The sequence below is a fragment of the Dryobates pubescens genome, chromosome 13, assembly GCF_014839835.1.
Source record: "Dryobates pubescens isolate bDryPub1 chromosome 13, bDryPub1.pri, whole genome shotgun sequence".
Taxonomy (NCBI): domain Eukaryota; kingdom Metazoa; phylum Chordata; class Aves; order Piciformes; family Picidae; genus Dryobates; species Dryobates pubescens.
In genome coordinates, this window is record NC_071624.1 from 29941279 (window position 1) to 29964907 (window position 23629).

The 23629-nt window shown below is 42.3% G+C and overlaps 1 protein-coding gene across 1 annotated transcript; it reads left to right on the forward strand.

The window, feature by feature from the left end:
* Positions 1-652: 652 nt before the first annotated feature.
* GDPD1 (glycerophosphodiester phosphodiesterase domain containing 1) lies at positions 653-16384 on the forward strand. The gene is made up of 10 exons (XM_009903249.2): positions 653-941; positions 4367-4409; positions 8807-8942; positions 9614-9659; positions 10047-10165; positions 11196-11285; positions 12318-12451; positions 13166-13225; positions 14079-14130; positions 15016-16384. Exons 1-10 carry the CDS (start codon positions 806-808, stop codon positions 15136-15138), a joined length of 939 nt encoding a protein of 312 aa, XP_009901551.1. The 5' UTR covers positions 653-805; the 3' UTR covers positions 15139-16384.
* The last annotated feature ends 7245 nt before the right edge of the window (positions 16385-23629 follow it).

Consider the following 23629-nt stretch of genomic DNA (forward strand, 5'->3'; position numbering starts at 1 on the left):
AGAGATGTGCTACATGATACAGAGAGGTAGCTTAAATCCTGCAAGTTTACCCCATGCCCATGGGTGCCAAAATTTAGTTGAAGTAGATGAACTCCCACCTTTTTGTCGAGGTAAAGATAGAGTAGTGGGCTGAATTTAATGTCTAAAATATTGGGGGTTAATTAGCATGTATGCAAAATTTAATTTGCTATTTTGTTATAATACAATAGTTACACTGCATGACCAGAGTTGGACCTGGTTTGTGTTTGGTGTAGGACCTCCCTGATGCTGGGTGTGGGGAAAACACTTCCCTCGGTGTGTGAGGAAGACAAGATCTCCCTCTGCACGCCCTAATGAATTTAGATTTACTGAGCACTTAAGAGATTCCCCAGCGCAGTCAATAAAATGAAATGCACTACAGAGAACAGTTTGTGAGAGATGCGGCTGTGCCACCGGCACTGGGGAAAGCGAAATGGGAAATTAAAGCGTGTAATTGGAAATCGCTCGCAGCGTTTATTAACTACTTTCAAACAGTGACAGCCCTGCAGAAGGGAGGGCTGAGGGGACCGAGCGCCTCTGAGGGTAGTCCGCCTCACGCCGAGCCCTTGGCGGGAAGGGCGGGGGTCCCCCCGCGCCTGCGCAGTCCCCCGCCCGGGGGTGGAGGGGAGGCGGTGCGGCTGCGCGGCTGCAGTGGCAGCGGCTCCCGCAGCGACGCCGCTTCGCTGGGAGCCGGCTGCGGGCCGGGCCGAGCCGGGCGAGGGGTGGGACAGGACAGAACGGGGGAGGCCGGGCGGGGACCGCGGGGTTAGCCGGCCAGAAACGCAGGATGTCGGCGACGCTGTACCTGCTCTCCACTCTGGGCGGATATGTCCTCACCTCTGCGTTTTTCCTCAAGTGTCCGGGACTGCTCCACCGGCCCAAGCGGCAGCGCTTCCGATGCCGGCACATCTCCCACCGCGGCGGTGAGTGAAGGGATGGAGGAAGGGGACCCTGCCTGCCGCGCCCTTGGGGGTGCCTCTTCCCTCCTTCCCCGCCAGCCAAGACTGCCCGCAGCTCCCTGAGGGCTGCAGCCCGCCCCGGCTCCCGGCTCTGAGGGACTCTCCCGGGGACGATGCCTCCCCGCTTCCTCTGGACGCTTCCCTCCCTGACGCCTCGTCCGGGCAGGAGCTGCTGGAGCCCTGTCGGGAGGGTGCTGAGGGGCTGCTTTGCGGGGCCAGTCGCTCGCAGCGGGCTCCCTCTAAACCTTCCTCCCGCAACCTAATTTTAGGTGCCACCTGCTGACCAGTGCTTGATTTCAAAGCTGAATTAATCTCCCAACTCAAAACGCGTCAGCCGAAATCGGCTTGTTTTAGGCGGGTCGTGATGGTTTCCCTCTCAAAACCTATATATATTTTTTTTCCTTCTTGCTGATTCTGTTAGGGGATGTTTCCCTTCCTAATGAGAGGGGCTATTGACTGTCTTAGAGCAGGTACAAAAAAAATCAGTCTTTTTGTCTCCAACTGCCTGTTTGCTCTTTGGTTTCAGAAGAAAAGCAGTTTCCTGTGACACTGTGCTTGCTCCTTTCGCTGTTAAAGACCATCAATGGTTCAGTGCCCCGGTAAAACCCATCCCAGTTTGAGAAGCTGGTCCCCTCCATGCACTTTGTGCTAAGGCCTTATGGGTGGGCTGGTTGCTCTTATCTCAAATAACGAGAAGATATTTTTAAAGTTTGGGTTTTTTTTTACCATTTTCAAAGCATTGGGAGGGAAAAAAAATACATCAGATTGTATTTCCCCCTAATATGAAGATGAGTTCTATGCTTTTCCCTGCTCCTTCCTTCAGTTTGTGCAAATAGTCATATTTCTGGTAAATATTTTTCCTGCTGAGTTAGTTTATGCAGTTTATGCAGTTTAACCACAGTTCTAGCCACTGCTACTGCCTTGAATTGTTAAAATACCAAAGCTAGAGCTGACATCTTACAGACCTGGTTACATGCATTTCTTACATATAGGTTCGTGGGGGTTTTTGTAGTCTTTAAGTATAGCATAAAGTACACCTCTTACTTTAGAATGTGTGTGTTGGCTGTTTCCCTGTAGGTATGTATTTTCATTCCACAAACAAAGCTTCTTAATTTTGCTTGTTACCTGTTTGTTAGTTCATTTACGAGCTCTTAGAAACTTGCAGATGACTTTGTTGGAACTTGGTATGATCTCCTTAATCTTCTTTGTTCTCACTTCTTCGCAATGAACTTAGTGAAGATTAAAGCCCTAAGCCTAGAATGCAAGTGTTTCTCCAGTCTCAGTAAGCACCATTGGAGCAACAATGGGAGGATTATTCGTTAGGAGAGAAAGTCTCTGGTCTTTGAATTGTTCTGGGACCACAGGTATACTGTGAAATGCACCTACAGTAGAAGTACAACACTTAAATATCATCTCAAAAGCTCTTTGCTCACTGGGTGTTATGAGACTGAAGATCACTTGCTCTTTACTCCCTGTAATATTTACCTTGTAACTTAAATTCCTGTGGGAGTTAAATCTTCATCAGGCTTTAGTCATCCTGTAGCTTTAGACTCAGTGTCAGGTTTCCTATTGCATTACTCCTATTAACTTTGGAGATCAAGATAACACTTGTTTGCCTTTTTTCCTCTCTGGGACAAAGCCTTTTATGTGTAATTTTTTTAAGGCTATGCATTTTGATTTCACTTCTTTCTTTATGCAAAAATTTTCTTATCTCAGCCTGTAATTCACCAGTGGAACCATTGCTGAATTACTTCTTTATTTCAGTGTAATTTTGAAATTGGTCACTTCTGGGTGTCGTTTGTGAAAGCCACTTTGCTGGTTTGGGATTCCTGTTTCAGCTCATTTCCCCAAAACCCAAGTCAAGCATTTTGTTACCGACTTGATTCAACTTGCCATACCTACCTCCTCCCTAACCTGGGACTTGTTAGATCATTCACTCACAGTCTTGGCTTTGAGAATTTCTGCCCAGGTATGTTAAGATACTGTTGCTTTGTTCACAAATGGAAGACTAATTCAGGTTTTTCACCCCTCTCAGGACATCTGTTCAGGACGTCTGGGCTGTATTGTTGCAGTCGATAAGTTATCTAACCCCTCAATTTTTATTGCCGTTAACTTTTAACTAATCATCCAGGTCCTGTGGCTGTTTTTCCTATCTGATAGACAATTATTAGGAGTACAGGATGAAATTCTCATCATCTTCTTTATCCCATGTGCACTTTTGCCTCTTAGCCTATTCCCAGTTCTGCAATCAAATTCCACAACACATTGGTGAACGTTTTCATTCCAGGAAATATTGGTGAATCTCTGATCACAGAAGCTGCCCCATGGAGTTACCATATTGGTTTGGGTTAAAACATGCAGATTTTGGCATTGTGATTCTGAGTTAGTTCACCAAAAGACTTAACTTACCTGATAACACCAATTTGAAGTCACAGGTTGTGTGTGCATAGAGTTGCCTTGCTTTCAGTAACTAACTGAAGACAGGCTTAGGTCAGTATGTGCTGGTGAGACTTTGTTAATAGGCAAGACCTTAATTGGAGCTTTTATAAGTGATGTTTACAAAGTCTGTCATCCATAGTTGTCAGAGTAGTTAAAATTTGCATAAATGTCCTCATCCCTGCATGTGTCTTCCTGAAGTGATTTTGGTTTTCAGTATATAATATTGCCTGTTTCCAGTCCCTGATTTTCCATGATTTTTATGTAGAAGCGTGATGCTTGAAGGGTTACAGAGTTTACTCCTCCCTAAGAGAGAATTTAATTTGCTTGTCCTTTCATTTCATAACTGGAGTTGATATATTTCATTCCTTGTGTAGCAGACCTCCCTTTGCCAGCAGCATAAACATTTATTGACAGATTTGTGCTGTTTCAGGGATTGCCTTGCACTGAGAAATGAGGCTGACTTCTCTTTGAGCATCAACTCACTTATGCATTTAGGGAACAGCAGCTTTAGAGAGTCTTGGGTGCTTTTCCTCCTCTTTCCCCCCTTTCTTCATGTTACTCCTCCCACTAGCTCTGAAATATACTCCACAGGAACAGTACTTACAAAAAGTTTATTGTCATAGCCAAATACAACACCTTTAAGGGCAAACAGGAGGTCTGACTTCTGGTAAAACAAACAGTTTGTTTTGTGTATTCAAAGCGTTATACAAATCCAAGATAACAGTTGGTTGTTTGTTTTTCCAGTTGTTATACTTTGGGAGTAAAAGTCCTGTCTCTTGAGTCTCCCCAGCTGGCTGGCAGCAGCAGGGTTTTCTCACTTTAGCTTCATGTTCATTCCTCCACATAAATCCTCAAAATATGCACATTGATAAATCTTTATGATTATTTTTGCTGGGATTGAGGGGAGGCAAAGGGTTTGGTATATGTTTGAGCTTCTGTTATTTTTGTAGGTGCTGGAGAGAACCTGGAAAACACGATGGCAGCCTTTCACCAGTGAGTACAAATGGAACCAATCATGCCTCAATAAGTGGTATTCTTGTTGTCTATAGTGAATGAAGCAATCAAGAAAGATAGGACAAGAAAGCTTAGACAGAGAAGTTGAAGTTCCAACCCTGGAAGTATTTAAAGCCAGGTTGGATAGGTCCTTGAGCAGCCTGATCTGGTAGGAGATGTCTCTGCCTATGGCAGGGAATTTGGAACTAGATAATGTTTTAAGGTCCCTTCCAACCCAAACCATTCTGTGACTTTCCTCTGTTGTTTGGGGTACAGTGTCCTGCTTCTGAAGGCCATCTTTCCTGTAGGTGACTTCCATAGATAAACATCACTCCAATTAAGCCAGAAGGTATTGGGATACCCCAAACCATGATTTCTGCACACTGACAAGGTAAATTGGAAGTAAACCCGAGTTTACTGCAAGTAAAACTCCCAAGGCCTGGTTCTTCCTGTGCTAGCTAATAAAACATGAGCAAATACTGCTTCCATTTTTAATGGAGAGTATTTATCATGTAAAGCTATTTTTCATAACTATATAGAACATTTAATAATTTGTCTTCTAGAATTATTGTGGCTGAAATCCAAATGTTAACTAACTTTTAATACACCATCTGTAAAGCTGTTAAAAGTGTGTTATAGTTTTTTTTTCCCCCTTCATACCTGTATTTCATTGGCATAATGTATGAAACCCTCTGATCCAGGGATTTAAATGGAGTTGGTACTGGAAAACTTTTTAAGCCTCCAAGTATATAAGTAGTGAATTCCAAGAAGGTTCTCAAAGCCATTTGAAAAAAGTGGCTATCTAAAACTCCAGCTGCCAATGAGAAGTGACCAAATTGTGCAGGCTTCTGTTTGGTTTGTTTGGGTGTTTTTCACTTTGCTCTGTACTCAGCAGCCTCATCAGTTTGCACATTTCCTTGCAGAGTGAGGAGTGCCAACAGTGCTATTGAAAGTACTGCAGTATTTTCTATCTCCATGGAAGCTTAGCAGAGTTTGGTGGTTTGCTTTTTTTTTTCCCCTGCTGGCCTGCCTGTTTTTTTTCCAAGTCTGCTACCACACTTGCTCCAAAGTGCTTTCCTGGTTTTTTGCCTCTTGTAACCAATTTTCATTCATTATCATACTGATTTTTTTAATATATACATAAGGCTCTTGCAAAGCAAGTTACATTGTAACAGAAACACAATCTTGAACAAAAGAAGTTCCATCTAAACATGAGGAACAACTTCTTTAATGTAGGGGTGACAAAGCCCTGGAACAGCCTGCCCAGAGAGGTGGTGGAGACTCCGTCTCTGAAGACATTCCAAAACTGCCTGGATATGCTCCTGTGTGATCTTCCCTAGGTGATGCTGCCTTGACAGAAGGGGCAGACTCAATCTCCAAAGGTCCCTTCCAACCCCTGTCATTCTGTGATAGCCCACTTGATTTTCATTCCCAGAAGTAAGATGTAGTACTTACACTAAGGTCTGTGCTAGGAGTCATATAGTGTTCTGTGATAACACAGACATTAGTCTGACTCTTTTGACCATTTTGTTTCACAACCATAGTGTAACAAATGTGTTGAAGTCCACTTTATGAACTCCTCACAACTGCCAATAGTTCAGTTACTTGCTTTGAAATTTTTGTGGTTGAACTATAATAAAGATCTATTACTGCTGGAGAAAGCAGCTAGAGCAATTACCCTGCGTTAGGCACTAGAAAGTCTTCTGTCTTCCTCCATGAAGGGGTAAAGTCTTTGTCTCTTGCCATCTGCTCCTTCCCATCTCTGCTGGTAAGATAGCAAAAGGAACTGGGTAGGAAATTGCTGATCTGCATGAAGAGAAGTGATCTGGATTGGCTGAAACAGCTGATACAAACTAATGGATTTATAATCCACCAAAGTTTGCATGAAGCCAGATAGGGTGTGCCTGCAGGAGCTGCTTCTGCAGGTTGGGACAGGCAGCTGGATTTGACCCTGGATGGAGTTGCATCTAAAAGAGAATGCTCATCTGCAGCTAAGACCCGCCCCCTGCTTTTGCCTTGTTGACAGTAACCCGAGTATTGACAAAGCAATATTTTTGTTTACACTGTTTCCATTTTAACAGTGATTGGAGAATATTGAATACTGTTGCATGATAATGAAGAAATAATTACAGAGAGAAAATGTATGGGGAAGTGAAGCCTCATTGGTAACTCCAGGTTCTGTGTTAGCTTGACTTGCAGGTATTCTGGAAAGCAATCACAGGGTTTTTTTACACCAAAGCCAGCAGGTTTTGATTTTGCATGATAAAGTATCTGATGTTTTCAGGGGGCTGCAAATGCTTCTGTGGTGGTTTGACATTTTAAAGTAGCTGAGTCTAGGCTAAAAGAGACATTTGTAGTGTCTTAAATTATTTGGGTGTCTGACATAAACGACGTCCTGAGGATTTAATTGCCAGTTTGATTGTCCCTAATACAGCCCTGCACTTTAGCATTGTTTTGACAGGAAGCTGCTGAGTAAACTCTCCAGATAGTTTCTCATTGCACTTCCTTTTCCTTTATGAACATATTTAGCTTAGAGAGAGAGAGCTTGAGAAGCTGTAATTACAGCAATAGAAGTAGGTGGTCAAATTTGTAAACCCTATCCATTGTGCTCCATGAGACCTTGGAATTTAGTTTCCAAGGTAAGGCTTTTCCTCTGCATTTCCTAGCATGTCCTTTTACCTGAAAACATTTGGAATTAAAACACAGCAAAGAACTCTATCACCTTAACTTGCAAATGTGAGCCTGCTTCACAGCTTGAGCTCTGGAGTGGTTGGATTTGAATCCCACACGTTCTTCTGAATCTGGACTCTTCTCTGGAGCAATGCAGATTTGATGTGTTATTACAGAGCTGCAGAACAAACTGCTTTCCAGCTGAAAAAAAAAACTCAGCACTTTAAGGAAGCTTATTTAGCAGCAAGCTGCTAGTAAGAGCCTGGCAAATTCTCAATTTGCTAACAAGGAAAGTTGTTGTTCTCCTTTTTTTCCATGCAGCATCAGTCCTGAATGTCTCAAGCAGCATTATTTCTGATAAATTTTGGTGGTTAAATGATCATAATGTGGTGCTGGATGGGAGCAGCTTCTGCAGATTGGGCAAATCTCCCACAGCCTATTTGCCTCGGGAGGAAAAATTACACAAAGCAGGCTGTATATCTTCCACATATAATAGGATTTTGTTCCTTTCCTAATTCTTAATTAGTGGCACTGGAAAACAGTTGACAAATTGGTTTCAATTTGACAGCCCTCTTCTTGACCATTATCCCAGCTGTACCAGAAATTGTGTTAAACACTTAGAGGAGTATGTTCTGATTTGTGAATGTTTATGGCCTGTCTGTTCCTCAGCAGTCAGTAAAGTCCTTTCCTTAAGGAACAGGTGTTGCAGAGCTTTGGGTCCTGTATAGCACAGACAGATGTTCTAGCTGTCTTCATAGGTGGGCAAAAAGAACAGGCCAGCTTCTGCTGGGATGATACCTTCAGGATATCTTCCCTACTGAAATGAGTAATTCACTTCTTATTGGAGTAAAACTTTTGGTTTTCTCTTCCTGTGTGACATTTCTTGTACTTCTTTTTTGTCAATATCATTGCTACATTCTGCCTTTACTTTCTCCTCCTCCTGTGAGCTAAGCTTCTACAGAGTGGTTTGGGGCTTGGATTAGAACTTTTCAAAGCAGTAGATTGGAACAGAAACAGGTTTTGTTTGGTTTGGGGGTTTTTGGTTGTTGTTGTTTGTGTGGTGGTGGTTGGTGGCTCTGGGTATGATGGTTGGGGCAGCTGGCTGATGTTGTGGTTGTAGTGGTTGGTTGTGGGGGTGGTGGCAGTTGGCTTTGAGTTTGAAAGTAAAACTTTTTCACTTAAAAATAATATTTGTTTAGTTCAATGTTGTTTTGCCAGCCAGAAGTCTGAATGCCCCATTGCTAATTTCCTGGTCTATCCATTGCTGATTACCTGAAATCAAGTGAAAAAAGGCTTTCACACCCCTGTCATTTGATGCTTGTTTACCACAAAATGGATTGCTTTTTTTGTTTTGGTAAAAGAGCTCACTTCTGCTAGTGGTAAATGTTCTGGTATTAATAAACATCACACTCAAAAGTCAATGCTTTAGAAGTAGGTTTGCCAATCCTTGGAGGTAGCTGCAATTGACAGGTAGGCTACTTCATTTCCATGGAAGACAGAGCCAAAGCTCTTGAGTTCAAATTCTATCTCTGATTCGTAATACCTTGTTTATTCTTGCATCAGCTTCCCTGCTGCAGCAGAGTTACTTGCTTCTTGCTTTGCAGCAAGGCTGTGAGGATTCATTGCATCAGAAAGCATCTGAAGTACTTCCAGTGGGATTAGTTTAATGCAATAGCACGTGCTGGGTTTCTTCCTGTGTTGTTCAAGGAAGATTTCTTCACTTCCAGCGCGGTTAATTTAGGAACAGACATGCTGGAGCTGGATTGTCACCTGACAAAAGATGAGCAAGTGGTTGTGTCCCATGATGAGAACCTGAAGAGATCAACAGGAGTTGATGTCAACATATCAGACCTCAAATACTCTGTAAGTTGAAAGATAGATGTTAATGCTGGATGATGTTTAAAGAGGCATTTGTGGAGTGGTCAGGAAGGTTGTGTGCATGTCTGGTATCCAGACTCGTTCGGGGATCCAAGTTCATCTTGCTTGACTTTTTTGAAAAGGCTAACTAGACTCATAGTGTAGTTAAGGGAGGAAAACCAGCACCTTTCCAGGGGGTGATTAACTCCCTCCAGGAGTAGGGTAGGTGAACACCTCTCTGGAGGTGGGCCTGTTTTGCCATGCTGATGACAAAGGAAGCTTAGTCAGCAAGCTCCTTCTCATACGACCAGCCTTTTAATGGGAAAACTGGTAGATGAATCCCACCTACACTGACAGCTTTAAAAACCTGGTTTATAGGATTGTGTTCCCATCTGATTTTCAGACAAGTGTCTCTAAATGTTTTGCTTTATGCAGCTGCAGGTAACACAAGTCTAAGAATACCAAATAGTTCAAGTGAGAATGAATACAGTGCTTCTGAATCACTTTTTGGACAAGACCATATTAAAAATACATGTGGTTTTGGTGTTGGTGGGGTGGGGTTTTTTTTTGTCTTTAAAGCTAACTTATGAATTCATCTTTAAAATGTACTCTTTTGAGAAAAGTCATGTTTACATCCTTGCATGTCACTGAGTGTCCCATTTCCCTATGTTTTTAAGGAGCTTCCACCATATCTGTGCAGGTTGGATGTCACATTTCAGAAAGGTGAGGCTTTGTCTCTTGCTCTTTCAATTTGCTGGTCTCATTCCATATTAATCTCATTGCCTTTGTGTGGTAACTGAATCCATGTTTGCTATTTCAGGATTTTAACTTTGCCTGCACTCCTACAGTTACTAAATAATGTCTGAATTCGTGAAATTCAAAACTAAATGTGCAGTATGCCCAGGGGCATTTTCATTATGCAAGTGAGCTTGTCATAATTAATTACAACCACCTGAGTGAAGCCAAGGGGTTGTTTTGTTTTAAAATTTGCTAACTCTGGGAACTATGTATTATTTTTAGGTCTAAGAAAACAAGTGCTCTGACATCTCAGCTTTTATCTGTGGTGCATTAAAAATGGTCTCAGAAGTGTCACTGTTCTTACTTCCCCAGAGTGTCACTGTGAGGGAAAGGACAAGCGTATTCCACTCCTGAAAGAGGTGTTTGAGGCCTTTCCACAAACTCCTGTCAACATTGACATCAAAGTGAACAACAACGTGTTGATCAGAAAGGTACCTGAACATCTGCACTGAACTGAGACTGAATGAGGTGTAATGAGGTTGAAATTCAAAAAGTAATGTTCCTTGGAGTTCCCTAGCAGCCTCTGACACTGAAGTCTTCATTCTTGCACTGCTTCATACTTCACATGCTAGATCTTGCTCTGTCTGTGAGGTAATACACAAGACAGAGAAGCGCTCTTGTGCAAGACATTCAGCAAACAGCTCTCTACTGACCCTTTGTCTTGGCATGAAACCGATGCTGCACCCCTAGAGATGTTTGGTTTGAACATTGAATGATCTTATGGACTGTTGCTTGCCAAAGCAGCATAGAGACAATGTCAGTGTGAAGAGGAGTGCGCATCACAGAAAAGGAAATCTGCTTTTCATCAGATACTGTTTTTCTTAAATTCTCTAGTTTAAGAGGCAAGACCATTATACCTATTGCCTGTTGACTTGGGTATCTTTCCAAAGCAGCACAGTCAGCTTAAGATGGGAGAGTGCACAGAATCATAGAATGGCTTGGAGATCATCTACTCCAACCTCCCCACCATGAGCAGGGACACCTCTCAGCTAGACTTGGCTGCTCAAGGCCTCATCCAACCTGGCCTTGAACACCTCCAGGGAGGAGGCATCCACAGCCTCCCTGGGCAACCTGTTCCAGAGTCTCACCACCCTCCTGCTGAAGAACTTCTTCCAAAGATGCAGTTTAAACCTACTCTCCCTCAGCTTAAAACCGTTGCCCCTTGTCCTGTTGCTAGACACCCTTATGAAAAGTCCCTTCGCAGCCTTCCTGTAGCATCCCTTCAGGTATTGAAAGGCAGCTCTAAGGTCTCCCCAGAGTCATTTCTAGGCTGAACAATCCCAACTCCCTCAGCCTATCCTCATCGCAGAGGTGTTCCAGCCCTTGGATCATCTTACAGAAGGAACTATCATTTTGTGTAGTAACTCACTGTAGTTGAGAAGAGCAAGTAGAATTTCAGTTAAATTCTGCACATAGTTTTCAATGGCTCCATATTAGTGTTCTGCTGGTTTTCTATTGCAGGTTTCAGAGCTGGTGAGTCAGTACAAGCGAGAGCATTTGACAGTGTGGGGGAATGCCAATTACGAGATTGTATCCAAGTGTTTTAAGGAGGTAAGAATGGTCCAGCTGAACTTTGTTCTTGCCTGCTTGTTACTGTGTGGTGCCAGAATGTACAGAAAAGCATCCTGTAAATCAAGATCTAGCCAGCTTTGCCAGGCTTCTGGATGTGCTGAGAAACTTTCCTGCTTGCTATACTGTTACGGTAAGTCAAGCACAGTTATCACCCATATATACCCTGCAATGAAATGCTCAAGGAGTTAAGCTGGCTCATGTTTATTCTTACTCTATAAGATAAAGGCTGTTGGTATTTTATGCCAGGAACTCTTAGAGCCTGTTTTGTGCATCGTTCATCTGGTGCAAAAGCAATTTTTGGAAGGATTGTGTGTTTCTTTCTGTGAAAATAATGGATGTGGCTACTAGCTGGCACACAGTTACATGGGTATAAAGCTGATTTACAGCTCTAGGTTCTGTTCCTCTTTGTGCTGAGGAATTGTGAAATTAGGAATGAAAATTGTGCTTAGTTGAAGACAAACATGCACCTAAGTGAAACTGATCTATTTGAGGGTACAGTTACTGTTCTAATCTAACTGTGCAAGACAAAACACCATTTCCTACCTGAATAGCAGTTAGATTTGTTTGTTTTCATAGTATCAGTGCCCAAATCTTTGGGATCATGAACCAGTGTCTGAAAATGTGTTGTGAAGTGAGTTGATGTGACACCAGAGTTTAACAAGTCCTGTGCTAAAGCACAATTTGTTCTTTGTGGTAATATTAGTCTGGGAGAAAATGCTGCATAATCTGGAAAAGTGATGAAGGCAGGAAATAAAATCAGTATTGCAACCAGTGGAACTTTTACCTTTTCAGGTCCCAATTTCCTTCACATTGTGGTACACTTTGGCCTGGATTCCAAGCTAGCAGTAATTTAAATCTAGTGGCAGGCACATCATAACACAGAACAGTTGGCAGCCTAATCTTTAGATGCAAGTATTAAGCTTTAAACATGCAGTGCTGAGCACATTTAGTTGCAACAGGCACAACAATCTACCAAGTTAATCTAGAGTCTTTCTTTCCTGGTTCCTTCAGAATGCTGACATTCCCATCATCTTCTGTTTGCAACGTGTCCTCCTGCTTCTTGGCCTCTTCTACACTGGTCTGCTGCCATTCATTCCTTTCAAGGAAGAATTCTTGGAAATCCCCATGCCTTCAATCATCCTCAAGTGAGTTGGACTTCTTTGGGGGGTGCTGCACTGAAATGATGGCAAAGCATTGAAAGGACCTCCAGATATCAAGTCCAACCCCTAAGCCAGAGCAAGATTACCCAGGGCAGGCCACATAGGAATGCATCCAGGCAGGCAGATAGTGCCAGCTTGAGCACTGGTTTGCTCAGTGTCCTCAGGCTGAGGATGCTGTTTTCTTAGTTTCAGGACTTCTGTATATTCCTAAGAGAAAGCCATGCAAGTCTTCTGCTTCTGTGTTTAACCTGTCTCTAGCAAGCTCTGATGTACTTGGTGTTAGTATTGACAGCATCCCTTGTAAATACTGCCTTCATGCAGCTGCTGATGCTGTCTAGATGAAGTGATGTGTACACATAACTAATTCTTGCCCTTTTCACCCTGGTTCTTGAGACCAAATTAGTGTCCTTAAGGCCAAAAAGCAAGTCAGTAGGCCAGATAGAAGATTTCACATGCTCTTTATTTCTCATCCTTGACTCAGAGCGCTGCTGAAAGCCAGTCTCTGCTGTTTCTCTTAAATGTAGCACAATTCTCTTGTGTAACCCAATTTTAAGTCGCTGTCTGGCAATGAAATTGCTGCTCCAATTTGAGAACCTGCAAGATTTAATTCTCCATGTTCCTTTTGCAGGAACATCTCAAACAATATTTTAATCTGTGCTCTGGTAATTTTTTTTTGTTTGTTTTCTTCTTCCTCAACAGGCTGAAAGAACCACATAAGATGACAAGAAGCCAGAAATTTATTATCTGGCTAGCTGACACGTAAGATATTCATCTGATTAAATCTTTATTTACCTGTTGCCTGTGCATTAACAGTCTCAACTGCTTGAGCCAACTAGTTATTGCTGTAGCTACATGTTACTTTTGGTTTGACTTTTTCTTTCTTAGCTCTTTTCTTTCTTCTAGCTCTCTTTGTCAGTGCAGCATAAATCACAGTGAAATCTTACCTGGGTGTTCCTGTATGCTTTTAGTTTCCCTGCACTGAAACATCCTGCAGCAGCCAGCGTTCTTTCATATTAGTTTCTGTCATTAAATGGTCTCAGCTAATAAGCATGCAAGCAATCAGAATGCAGCTTTCATATTTCATGGGGTTGTGACTGATGGTGTTGTCAGAGGAGATACAGACTTCATGAAGCACTCTGCATGTTAATATCTGTGCTTCAGAGGAGACTCAGCTGTGTGCTTTCAGAAGTCGAAAACTTGCAACGAGTCTCTCGGGGCTCTTGCTTCTGTCTGACGTTTGTGAATTTCATTTCTTGAATGGCCAATAGAATTTTGATGTCTTCTGGTGTGAAGGATAAAATCTCTTCTGAAAGCTAAGGGATTGATTCGTCTGATGTGGTGCAAGGTACCTGTGTGATGAGTGAGGATTCTGCTGGGTTTGATCTTCAGGAGAGTTGCTGCAAATATCCATCAGCAGCTAAAGCGGTGTAGCTGTGTTAACCAGCCTTCAGCTGCTTGAAGTAGGGATTTTCTATCATGAGGTTTCTGGTCACTTGTGGAAAACATTTTGAATCTAAATGCTGTGTGGAACACTTATTGCAGGACATGAACAGACATTGACAGTTTCCTGTGTACTTCAAATCCTTGAACAACATCTTTCTCCTTTCTGCAGGCTGCTAATGCGGAAGGCACTGTTTGACCACCTCACTGCTCGGGGCATTCAGGTACGGTGTGGCAAAGCAAAAGGAAATGTGTTTTTAACCCAGTAAGAATCTGAACCAGCCAAACATCACCTCATGATGGGTTCATGTTCTTCCCAACACGTTCTGCTGTGTTGCTGGGACTATAAATTGCTTTTTGGTTCCTGCGGAATAGCTTCTGCAGTTTCTGTAGTTACAAAGGAAGAATTGTGTGCTTAGAATCCTTAAATCCCTTGAAGATAGAATAGAATAGACCAGACCAGGTTGGAAGAGACCTTCAAGATCATCGTGTCCAACCTATCATCCAACACCACCTAATCAACTGAACCATGCAATCAAGCACCCTATCAAGTCTCCCCCTGAACACCTCCAGTGATGGTGACTCCACCACCTACCACCTCCCTGGGCAGCCCATTGCAATGGGCAATCACTCTCTCTGTGTAAAACTTCCTCCTAACCTCCAGCCTAAACCTCCCCTGGTGCAGCCTGAGACTGTGTCCTCTTGTTCTGGTGCTGGGTGCCTGGGATTGTTTTCTTGGGTTTTGTTTGGGTTGGTTCCCCCCCCCCCCATTAAACTTAAGCCTATGAAAATCAGCTAAACTTCCTGTTTTGGGCTTTCCACAAAATATTTTGATTTTTGGAATTATCTGAAGTCTGGAATAACAAAATGGAGTCACCACTGAGAAATAGGCCCTTTGGGAAGGCAGGAGGGAAGAAGCTGGATACATTTGTTTGTCTCTTTGCCATCATACTTTAATCATTTACTATTTAAAATATACGAAGCAGCATCTCTTACACAAAACAATTTGTAGGTCAAAAGTGGTAGTTTTTATTTGTTGGGTGTTTTTTTTTTCCTCTCTAAATTTGAGTATTTCCTGTAATAATTTGTCTTTCTATCCCATCTGATAGGTGTATATTTGGGTGCTGAATGAAGAACAAGAGTACAAGAGAGCATTTGATCTGGGAGCAACTGGAGTGATGACAGACTATCCAACAAAACTGAAAGAGTTTTTACACCATTATCCAGCATAAAGGCAGGAAGTGAAGGAAATTCTTGAGCAGGTTGAGCCAAGGATTTTCTTCATTACAAAAGTGTAACAAACAATTGAGCAGCACACACAGATTTTGGTTGGAAGATGTAGTTGGATGATCTATTACCTTGTCAGATTGCTACTACCTAATGTAAAGGCTGTCTATTTATTTTAAAACTTTAATGACATAGTTTACATTTGTAAATAGCTCATTTAGCACCAGCACACTTCACAGAGAGTGATGACTAGGATGGAAGTTGCTGGGCAGGATGCTTGTAGATAAAAAGCATTGCTTGACCTGTCACAAACGTTCCTGAGCAGATGTCAGGACATGTCAGTTATTGCAGCTCTATTCTAGTGGGCAGAAGCTAAAGAGTTTCTGAAAGAGTATCCTGTGTGTAGACATTTTGTGTATTGCTTTTAGCTTTCTGATAACTTGGAGGGTGAAAATGAAGGTGAAAATGAAGAAAATTTCTCCACACAGGAGAAATAGGAAGGAAAATCTGTGGCTAGCCAGATAGCTTAGGCTGTGAAGTGTAGGCAGTAAAGGCAGTCACTTTTTTTTACCAAAATTAACTCAGTAGAGATTTACTTTATTACTCTTACTGATATGAATGTTGAGTTTGAGTTGCAGCTGTATGTACACCCTTTCCTGATGTGATGGCAATACTGTGCCCTATCCCTCAAGGTCTAGATCTAGTATTTAAGCTAGGTTCTGGACTTAACACTTGATTTCCACTGCAAGGGTTTGGGTTTGCCCCCGGTTCTGATCTGCCTGTCAGGCTGCCATGGCATGGCAGTAGCTAGCTTTCCAGAAAAGAAGATTACACTTACTGTAGATTACACTTACTTGGAAATGGCCTTTTCACAAAGGAAACCAATGTTTTAGAAGTCTTTTGCATATTTAGAGTTCTGACATTTGTTTGGCTTGATGAATGGGAAGTTGCTTTGAGGGTGAGGGACCAAAGACGACTAGGTTTTGGTCAGGAGTTTCAGGAGCAAGTTGAAGTGTTCCTAATAAGTGAATTCACCCAAAGCAGCTTTAGATGCATACTTACAAAAAGGAGCAGATGTCAGTCTAGAACATGTGTACATTTTAGTCTTTTCTCTCTCCACAAAGCTACACTCAATATTCACCAAGTTGTACGTGCATGGACATGCAATAACTTCGCTGGCAAAAGCCAGGAAACCCCCAGAGTGATGGAATGAAGATAAATGGGAAGGTATTTCTGGAAGCTTCCAAGCTGTTCTGTGTGTCAAACAGATTTGAGCCTGCCATGCCTGTGTGTTCTGGTGCTGTCAGGTAGGGGTCTTCAGAAGGAAATTGATTGCTCTAGTGTAATGAGGCACCAATGTGTAAAGCTCAGTCACCTAATCATCAGATGTGCTGGAACATAACTCTTGTTTAATGATGGTATCTACTTCTTTAAGGAACTTCATGTGAAAATCATGGATCTTAATGCATCCAGCAGCCAGATGCAAGAGTGTATTTACTGCAAGGTATACTCACTGTTACAGAAACTTGGCAAGTAATTATTTTTCCCCCCTGGCTAGCAGAGATTTGGAAGGGCTCTTGTGTCATTCCACTGGCTGCTGTGCCATGTGTAATCATGGAGTATCTTTGCTATTCCTTATGTCTGTCAGTGGGCTGTCAGTGTTAGAATGTCAAGTCCAGCTGGATGGATAATCTTCATTTGTGCATTTTAATTCCTTTCTGAAAGTATTTTTACATAGATGAAGTGGAAGAAACTACTGCATTTACAGCTTAGGTTAACATGTGTTGCTGGTGGCAGATGAGTTAAGGTATCCTTCTGAATATCTACCTGGTGAAGATGGCTGTAGTTTCAGTTTCCTCTTAATCAAGGTTGTTGCACATTGAATGGAAGAGAAGAGAATGTAATTTCCAGACTGCTAATAGGAAAAATGAAGGAATGCTTTACTATGTGCTAAACTTCTTGTTGCCTTTTCAGACCACTTACTTCTGGTCAGAGAAATGCTAATAATTAGTCTAGCCATAGCTCTGCCTGCTGTGTGGTTGACACAGAAGAGTTCTACAACAGGAAACACCCAGCTCAGAGGGTAAATGAACACCTCCCAGCCTTTCTCTCACTTTGGTTTGCTGGCCAGGGTGCAGCTCCAGGTAGTTTTTGTGCAGTGTGGTTTTCATCCTGATATTTTAATTGCTATCAAATTTCACACATGAACCTTCAAGATGCAAATGTAATTGTGGTCTTGGAGAACACTGCCCAATAACACTTACATGTTAAATCTGGGGTTTAGATTAGGAGAAGTTAAGTCTTAAAGTATCAGTTCTGATTTCTGGACTTGGTCTCTCAAGGGACATGTGATGACCTAGTTTATCTGTGAAGTTTCCTTCCTCACTGCCTAAAGAGTGTTTTGCTTTATTCAATACTGAATGACATGGTTATTGAAATGACCACCTTAATTGTTTAACTTTATTTTGATCTTTTTTCCTTTTTAGCAGTGCTTTTGGAAACTAATGCCTTCAGAACACAGATTGGTAGGGGTTGGAAGGGACCTCCAGAGATTTGAGTCCAACCCCCCTGCCGAAAGCATCAAAGATGCTCCACACGTTTCTAAACCTTTCTACATCTGATGTAGCTTCTGACTGTGCTGTTTATACATCACCTCTCTTTGATTAGTTTACTACTTATTATCTGAAATTTGAATGAGTCAGGTTTCATGGGAGACAAAAAGCTGCTGAAATTTCACTGCTGGGAAAGCCACTGAGTTTTTTCAGTCACCCATCTGGACTTCGGTAGCAGAGCTAAACTTTGATCTCTTGAGACAGATAATGTTGCATGGATAAGGCCATGCACCCAAGCACCAGTGCACAGGGCTGAGGCCATGATAACTGTTTGTAACAAAATAACATGGGGTTGAGATTACTGTAGAATGTTTGTTGTATCAAATCATTGTTTTGAATATTGCAGAACTTGCTGCGTGATTTTTAAGCTACTTGTACAGAAAAGCATTTGTTGAGAACTTGCACAGCTCTCCAGGAGGATGTTCAGTTAATCTCTCTCCAAGGAGAGATTCTTTTCAGGTAATTTTAACTCTAAATATTGTTTAACACTTCCTGTGTTCTCAGCTCTGTTGCAGAATATTCTATGTATAAAGGATGATGCATGTATTTCATGCACTTTTAATTTGCAGGCAGTCTTGTGGACCTCTCTAGCTCCAAATCTATGAAGTGATTTTTCTTTTCTTGTAAAGAAAGATGGATGCTCTTGAAATGTGACACATTAAAACATCTTTGCTCATAAAAGATCTGAAACTAAACACTCAATTGTGAATTCTTTGCCTAAAAGTATCCTTTCTGAGGTTGTTATTTTTATAGCATGGCAAACCCTGAGCCTGTTGCTGGTGGTTGCTGAAAAGAAGTGGGGATGTCTTATGTACTCTGAACTTCTAAGAAGTGCTGGGCAATGAGATTGGTTTTCTGATGGAGTAACAATGGTGTCTGCAGCTGAATGAAGCCTGCAGAAGATTTAAGCATGCCTTCTCCATATGCAGATGAATTTCCAAGTAAAACTATGTTCAATTCCCTGGGCAGCCTGTGCCAGGGCTTAACCACGCTTTCAGGGAAGTTTTCTGTATGTCCAATCTAAACCTCCCCTGGCACAACATGAGGCAGTTTCCTCTCATCCTGTCACTTCTTATCTGGGTAAGGAGACCAACCTCCTTTCAGGGAGTTAGAGTGAGAAGGTCTCTCCTGTGCCTCCTTTTCTCCAGATTAAACAACTCCAGTTCCCTCAGCCACTCCTCAGAAGTCTTGTGCTCTAGACCCTTCTCCAGCTTCAGTGCCCTTCTTTGGAAACACCCCAGTGTCTTTACAGTGAGGGGTAGGTGGGTCTTGTACAGTAAGGGCAGGGAGAGAAATATGGATGAAGATTCAGAGATTGCATCAGGTTGGAAGGGACCATCAAAGGTCATCTTGCCCAAGCCCCCTGCAATGAGCAGGGACACCTCCAAGCAGATCCCAAGTGTCTGAACTCTTAACAGCATGTCAAGAGAGCAAATTCTGTATGCTTTTGTCACCAGCACCAGTCAGTGTAAGTAATCAGCAAATCCTGCTTACTTGTCTAGAACTGTAGCACCTTTAACTTAAGGTGAACTCTGTAGCTCTGTATGGATGAAAAACAAGGTGAAATGAGCTCAAAATGCTGCTTGCTTTACTAGTATTTTGAGAAGTATTACATATGCTGTCATTTTGCACAGCCATGCTCCAAAGCGCTGCTGTGTGAGTGTGAGAGCAGTGGCCTTTGCACTGCAGGATAGAAATGGCTGGCTGCATCAGAGCTGCTTTCTGATCATGTATTTTTAGAAATCATGATCCTTAATTCCTAAGCACAGTAATGCAGGCCTGAATAAATACCAGCTGGTGGGTTTTGGGGTTTATTGGTGGTTTTTTTGCTTGGAGGACATATCTTTTGTTGAAAACGTTGTTTATCCAGCCTGATGGCCCAGTTCTGGCAGTGTTGTAAGACTTTGTTTGTTTGTTTATCTTTTTTCTGTGCACATTTATAATCTTACAGGATTTGAAAACACAGACAAAAACATGTGGCCTGGTTCTAGACATCAGCTCTGACCTATAATCAGGCTCGTTAGTTTAATTACAGACTGTAGGAGTTCACAGCTGTGGAGGATGTTGTATGCTATCTGCTTTGTGTATCATACCTGAATTGAAAGGAGGGAATGAAAGTGCTTAGTTACCTCTGCTTGTAAGATAATCACAGCAGAGGGACCAGCCTGAGATTGAAAGCTTGAGGAGGGCAGATTTAGACTGGATCTTAGAGATTCTTTACAGTGAGGGTGATGAGGTTGGAACACACTGCCTGGGGAGGTCATAGACATCCCTTCCCCGGAGGTGTTGAAGGCCAGGTTGAATGAGGCCTTCAGCAACCTGGTCTAGTGGAAGGTGTCCCTGCCCATGGCAGGGGAGTTGGAACTAGATGATCCTTAGGGTCCCTTCCAACCCAAACCATTCCATGATTCTATAAAATGAGAACCTTCATTATAAAAAGGCTTTTTCAGCTTTTTTTTAATTTGGCAATGGTACATAACTTCAGGAATCATTCTACTGTGGCCTTTAAATTATTCTGAAATACATTTTCTGTAATGTCTCAAGGACACTTGTGCTAACTAACCACCTGCCCCATACAGTGTGTCTTCTACCAGCTCCCTTTTGTAGAAGACATACACAAAAGGTTGTGGATGATCAGCAAAAGATCAGTGGACTTTGGAGTATAAAAAAACCCCTTTGACAGTACCAGTTTCTGAACTGGGGACAGCAAACTAGCTGTGTTCTGAGTGTGTTCACACTCCACTTGTAGCAGGTTTCTGTACAGTGCTGTGTTGTCCTGTGTTGGGTGCTAGTTTGGCAGAAATAGCACTTTCTGGTGACAAGCAGGTCAACGTTTTCCTCTATACCCAGAGGTAAATTTCCAGCTCTCCTACTGGATTTCCATTAAATACTAGGCTTTAAGGCCAGGTGTAATTCTAAAGCCTTGAGGCTTCATAGTAGGTAAGAGAGGTGAAGTGGGGGGTTTGTACATAACAGGATTTAGTAACGTGTAAGGGATTTTGGCAGGCTGGTGAGAGGATTCCCAAGATTGCTTTGGGCAATGTTTTATTACCACACATAGTAAGTGGCTAGTAAATTGGAATTGAGAATGAATGTTATCATGTCCTTTAAAGTGCAAAATCATAGGATTGTTTCAAGTGGAAAAGACCTCTTAAGTCCAGCTGTCAACCTAGGACCACCATGTCCCAAAGTGCCACATTCCCACAATTCTTGAACACCTCCAGTGATGGTGACTCCACCACCTCCCTTTGTCTGCAGTTGCTTCAACATGAAGAATGTTTGTCTGTGATTACTTCAGGTTGTGTGACCTATCAAAAAGTCTGCAGTAGTTAGACTTGGTTCTTAGAACATTCAGATGAATGAAACAGTTGATCCAAAGCAAGAAGGCTGGAGGTGCAGCTATTGTCATGTACTTTCAGGGTACACTTGTGTCCACTGATGTTGGTAGAACTCTTGAGAGATCCTGGTTTGTCCCTGGAGTTCCCTGCTTGTGTGGAGAGCGAATCCTTTTTCCTGGATGTGTGAAATACCCTGCTGAAGCGTGTAGAAAACAATAAGCCCTAAAAACCTTCCCAAAAGCTGAATGGCAGCAGGGGACAAGGCTCCTGCCTGTCCTCCTCCCGCTGGCCGCAGGAGGCCGCCCCAGCCCCGCTCAATCCTGCGGCGCTTCAGGACTCCGTCCCCCCACGCAGTGAGAGGTGAAGAGGAAGCTGAGCTGCAATGCAGAGCTGCATTAAAAGCAGATATCCAGCCACAGGTTCGGAGTTTTGCCACGGTTCTGGAGCTAGTTAAGCTGGACGGTGGCTTTGGGATGGTCTAGTTCCTCACTGAGATGAAATCTTGCCCTGTTGGATATGTTGGTGATTTGGGGGGGGTCAAGATGAAGTACTGGGCAACACTTGCTCTTTGGTGTTGGACCTAAAATAATGATGCTGCAAGTAGGGGGAAGATAGAGGAAATCAGAGAAAAGTGATCTGAAGTACTTGAAGTTGTTGTTTCCTGATGTCTGAAAAAGCTTGAAGTATCCCCACTTTACAAATACAGTAGTAAAGATGAGGTATCTTGATTTCACTGCCAGTAACACCAGCTGCAAATAAAATTTGGGGGTGCTAAGAAACTGATTTTTAGCAGATTTTAAGCAGCAGTTACGACTGATGCAGCAACAAGAATATTGAGGCAATATCTCAATGAGTGATTCAATATTTTTCTCTCCTCTCCCTATTGCCGTGGTAGTGGAGTAGCAAAAATTAGCTCTGGTCAGTGGTGCTTTATCCACCAGGCTTTTCTAGTCTGAGTGATGGTAAGAGTTGGAACTGATGTCAGACAGAGAGGAGGGAAACAGCAGCTGTGCTGCTAAGGCTCCAAAAAATGGGTAAACCAGACACATTAAAAACCTTGCTTAGCTGCTCAGTTGAAAGTTGAGCTGCCAAATAGGCTAGACACAAAATTCAGATGATTTTTATGTTTTTTTCTTAATATAAATTTCCTACAAGCTTAGCCTAGGAAAGGTGTTCATGATATGGATTAAACTGTTTGCAACCAAACTCTGTAAGGCAGAATCGGAGGTGAAAATGTGACTCAAAGCTTCACTGAGAAATTAACAAGGACCCAACTAAGCATTTTAGTTTTCAAGAGTGAGTGAAATGCTGCTAATGAAGCACTGTTGCCCTAAAAAGCTTCCAGTTTTCATACATGACAGGGATTAGCACATAGTTTAAAGATATTTTGGCTTCATTTTTTTTTTTTTTAACTTGAAATCTGTGTGAACCCCCTGGATTTCCATCCTGATGCTGAATTTACATCAGTGCCGTTCCACTTAACCACCATCCTCATGCAGTCTTGCAACAACAGAGGGCTTTGTATATATGTAAAGAATCTTGATGCTTTCCTTGTAAATGATGATGTGTTTTTAGCAGCAAACGGAATACTCTGCAGGGCAACTCACTTCTTTTTGGGGGGGGAACCCTCTCTGTTTACACAGCAGCCTCTAGATGATGTGAGATTATGTTGCTGATGGTTTCAACTTTGGGTACTTGTGGTTACTTTTCTGGAGTCTTGGTGATTCAAAGTTCAAGCACTATTTCCCACCACTTCCTCTGCACGTAACCATGTCTAGATCTGTTAAATGTGGTTTCACTTAGCACTGGTGAGGTGGTCCGAACATTCATGTGTTGGCTCTCACTGCTGGGCTTGAGAAGGAAGGAGGTTATCTAAGGAAAGAAGCAGCTTAAAGTAAGCCTTCAAAGTAGGCTGCTGTTGCTCTTGTAGCCATCTAAAGATAACATGACAAATTTCCTCCTTCATCTGAGTGTATGTAGCAGCTGCTCACTACCATGCTGCTTTATTCTTTCTTAATAGAGTATTTAAATTGTACTTGGTAGTTGCAGTAGCTCACAGGGGCAAATGTCAGCTTGGATTTTAAAATCTAGCCTGTAGAATCCCTTAGTGACCTGGCAGCTGTTTCAGTAAGGGCAGCAGAGGGATGTATTTTGATTCTGTGGAAGAAATTTTTCCACTTCATGGTATAAACTAGAATGTTGTTTCTCTACCCCCAGGTGAAAATAAATAAATAATAAAAGAGAGTATGACAGACAACTAAGAAATATTATCTTGTATGGCCCCTTCAAGTCCCTGTATTTAAGATATGGAGCAGAATGCAAACAATGACCTGAGAATTGCTCAAAATACTAAGAATTTGCTAAAGCAGTTGAATGTTAGGACAAGAATAAACTATCAAGCCAATAAGATATATAACTTATCCCTTGGGGCACGAAAGACAGTATAAAGAAGGCAGCAGTCATTGCCTTATGTTTACTGCGTGTAGACTGATGGCTTTGGTTGTTAAAGACAGAAAATAAGAAATAAGCCTATTAGAAAGGGGATA

Coding starts and splice junctions, on each gene's coding strand:
- GDPD1 (XM_009903249.2), top strand. CDS start 806: ATGTCGGCGACGCTGTACCTGCTCTCCACTCTGGGCGGATATGTCCTC. Junction 942..4,366: donor GCACATCTCCCACCGCGGCG/GTGAGTGAAGGG, acceptor TTATTTTTGTAG/GTGCTGGAGAGAACCTGGAA. Junction 9,660..10,046: donor GGATGTCACATTTCAGAAAG/GTGAGGCTTTGT, acceptor TTACTTCCCCAG/AGTGTCACTGTGAGGGAAAG.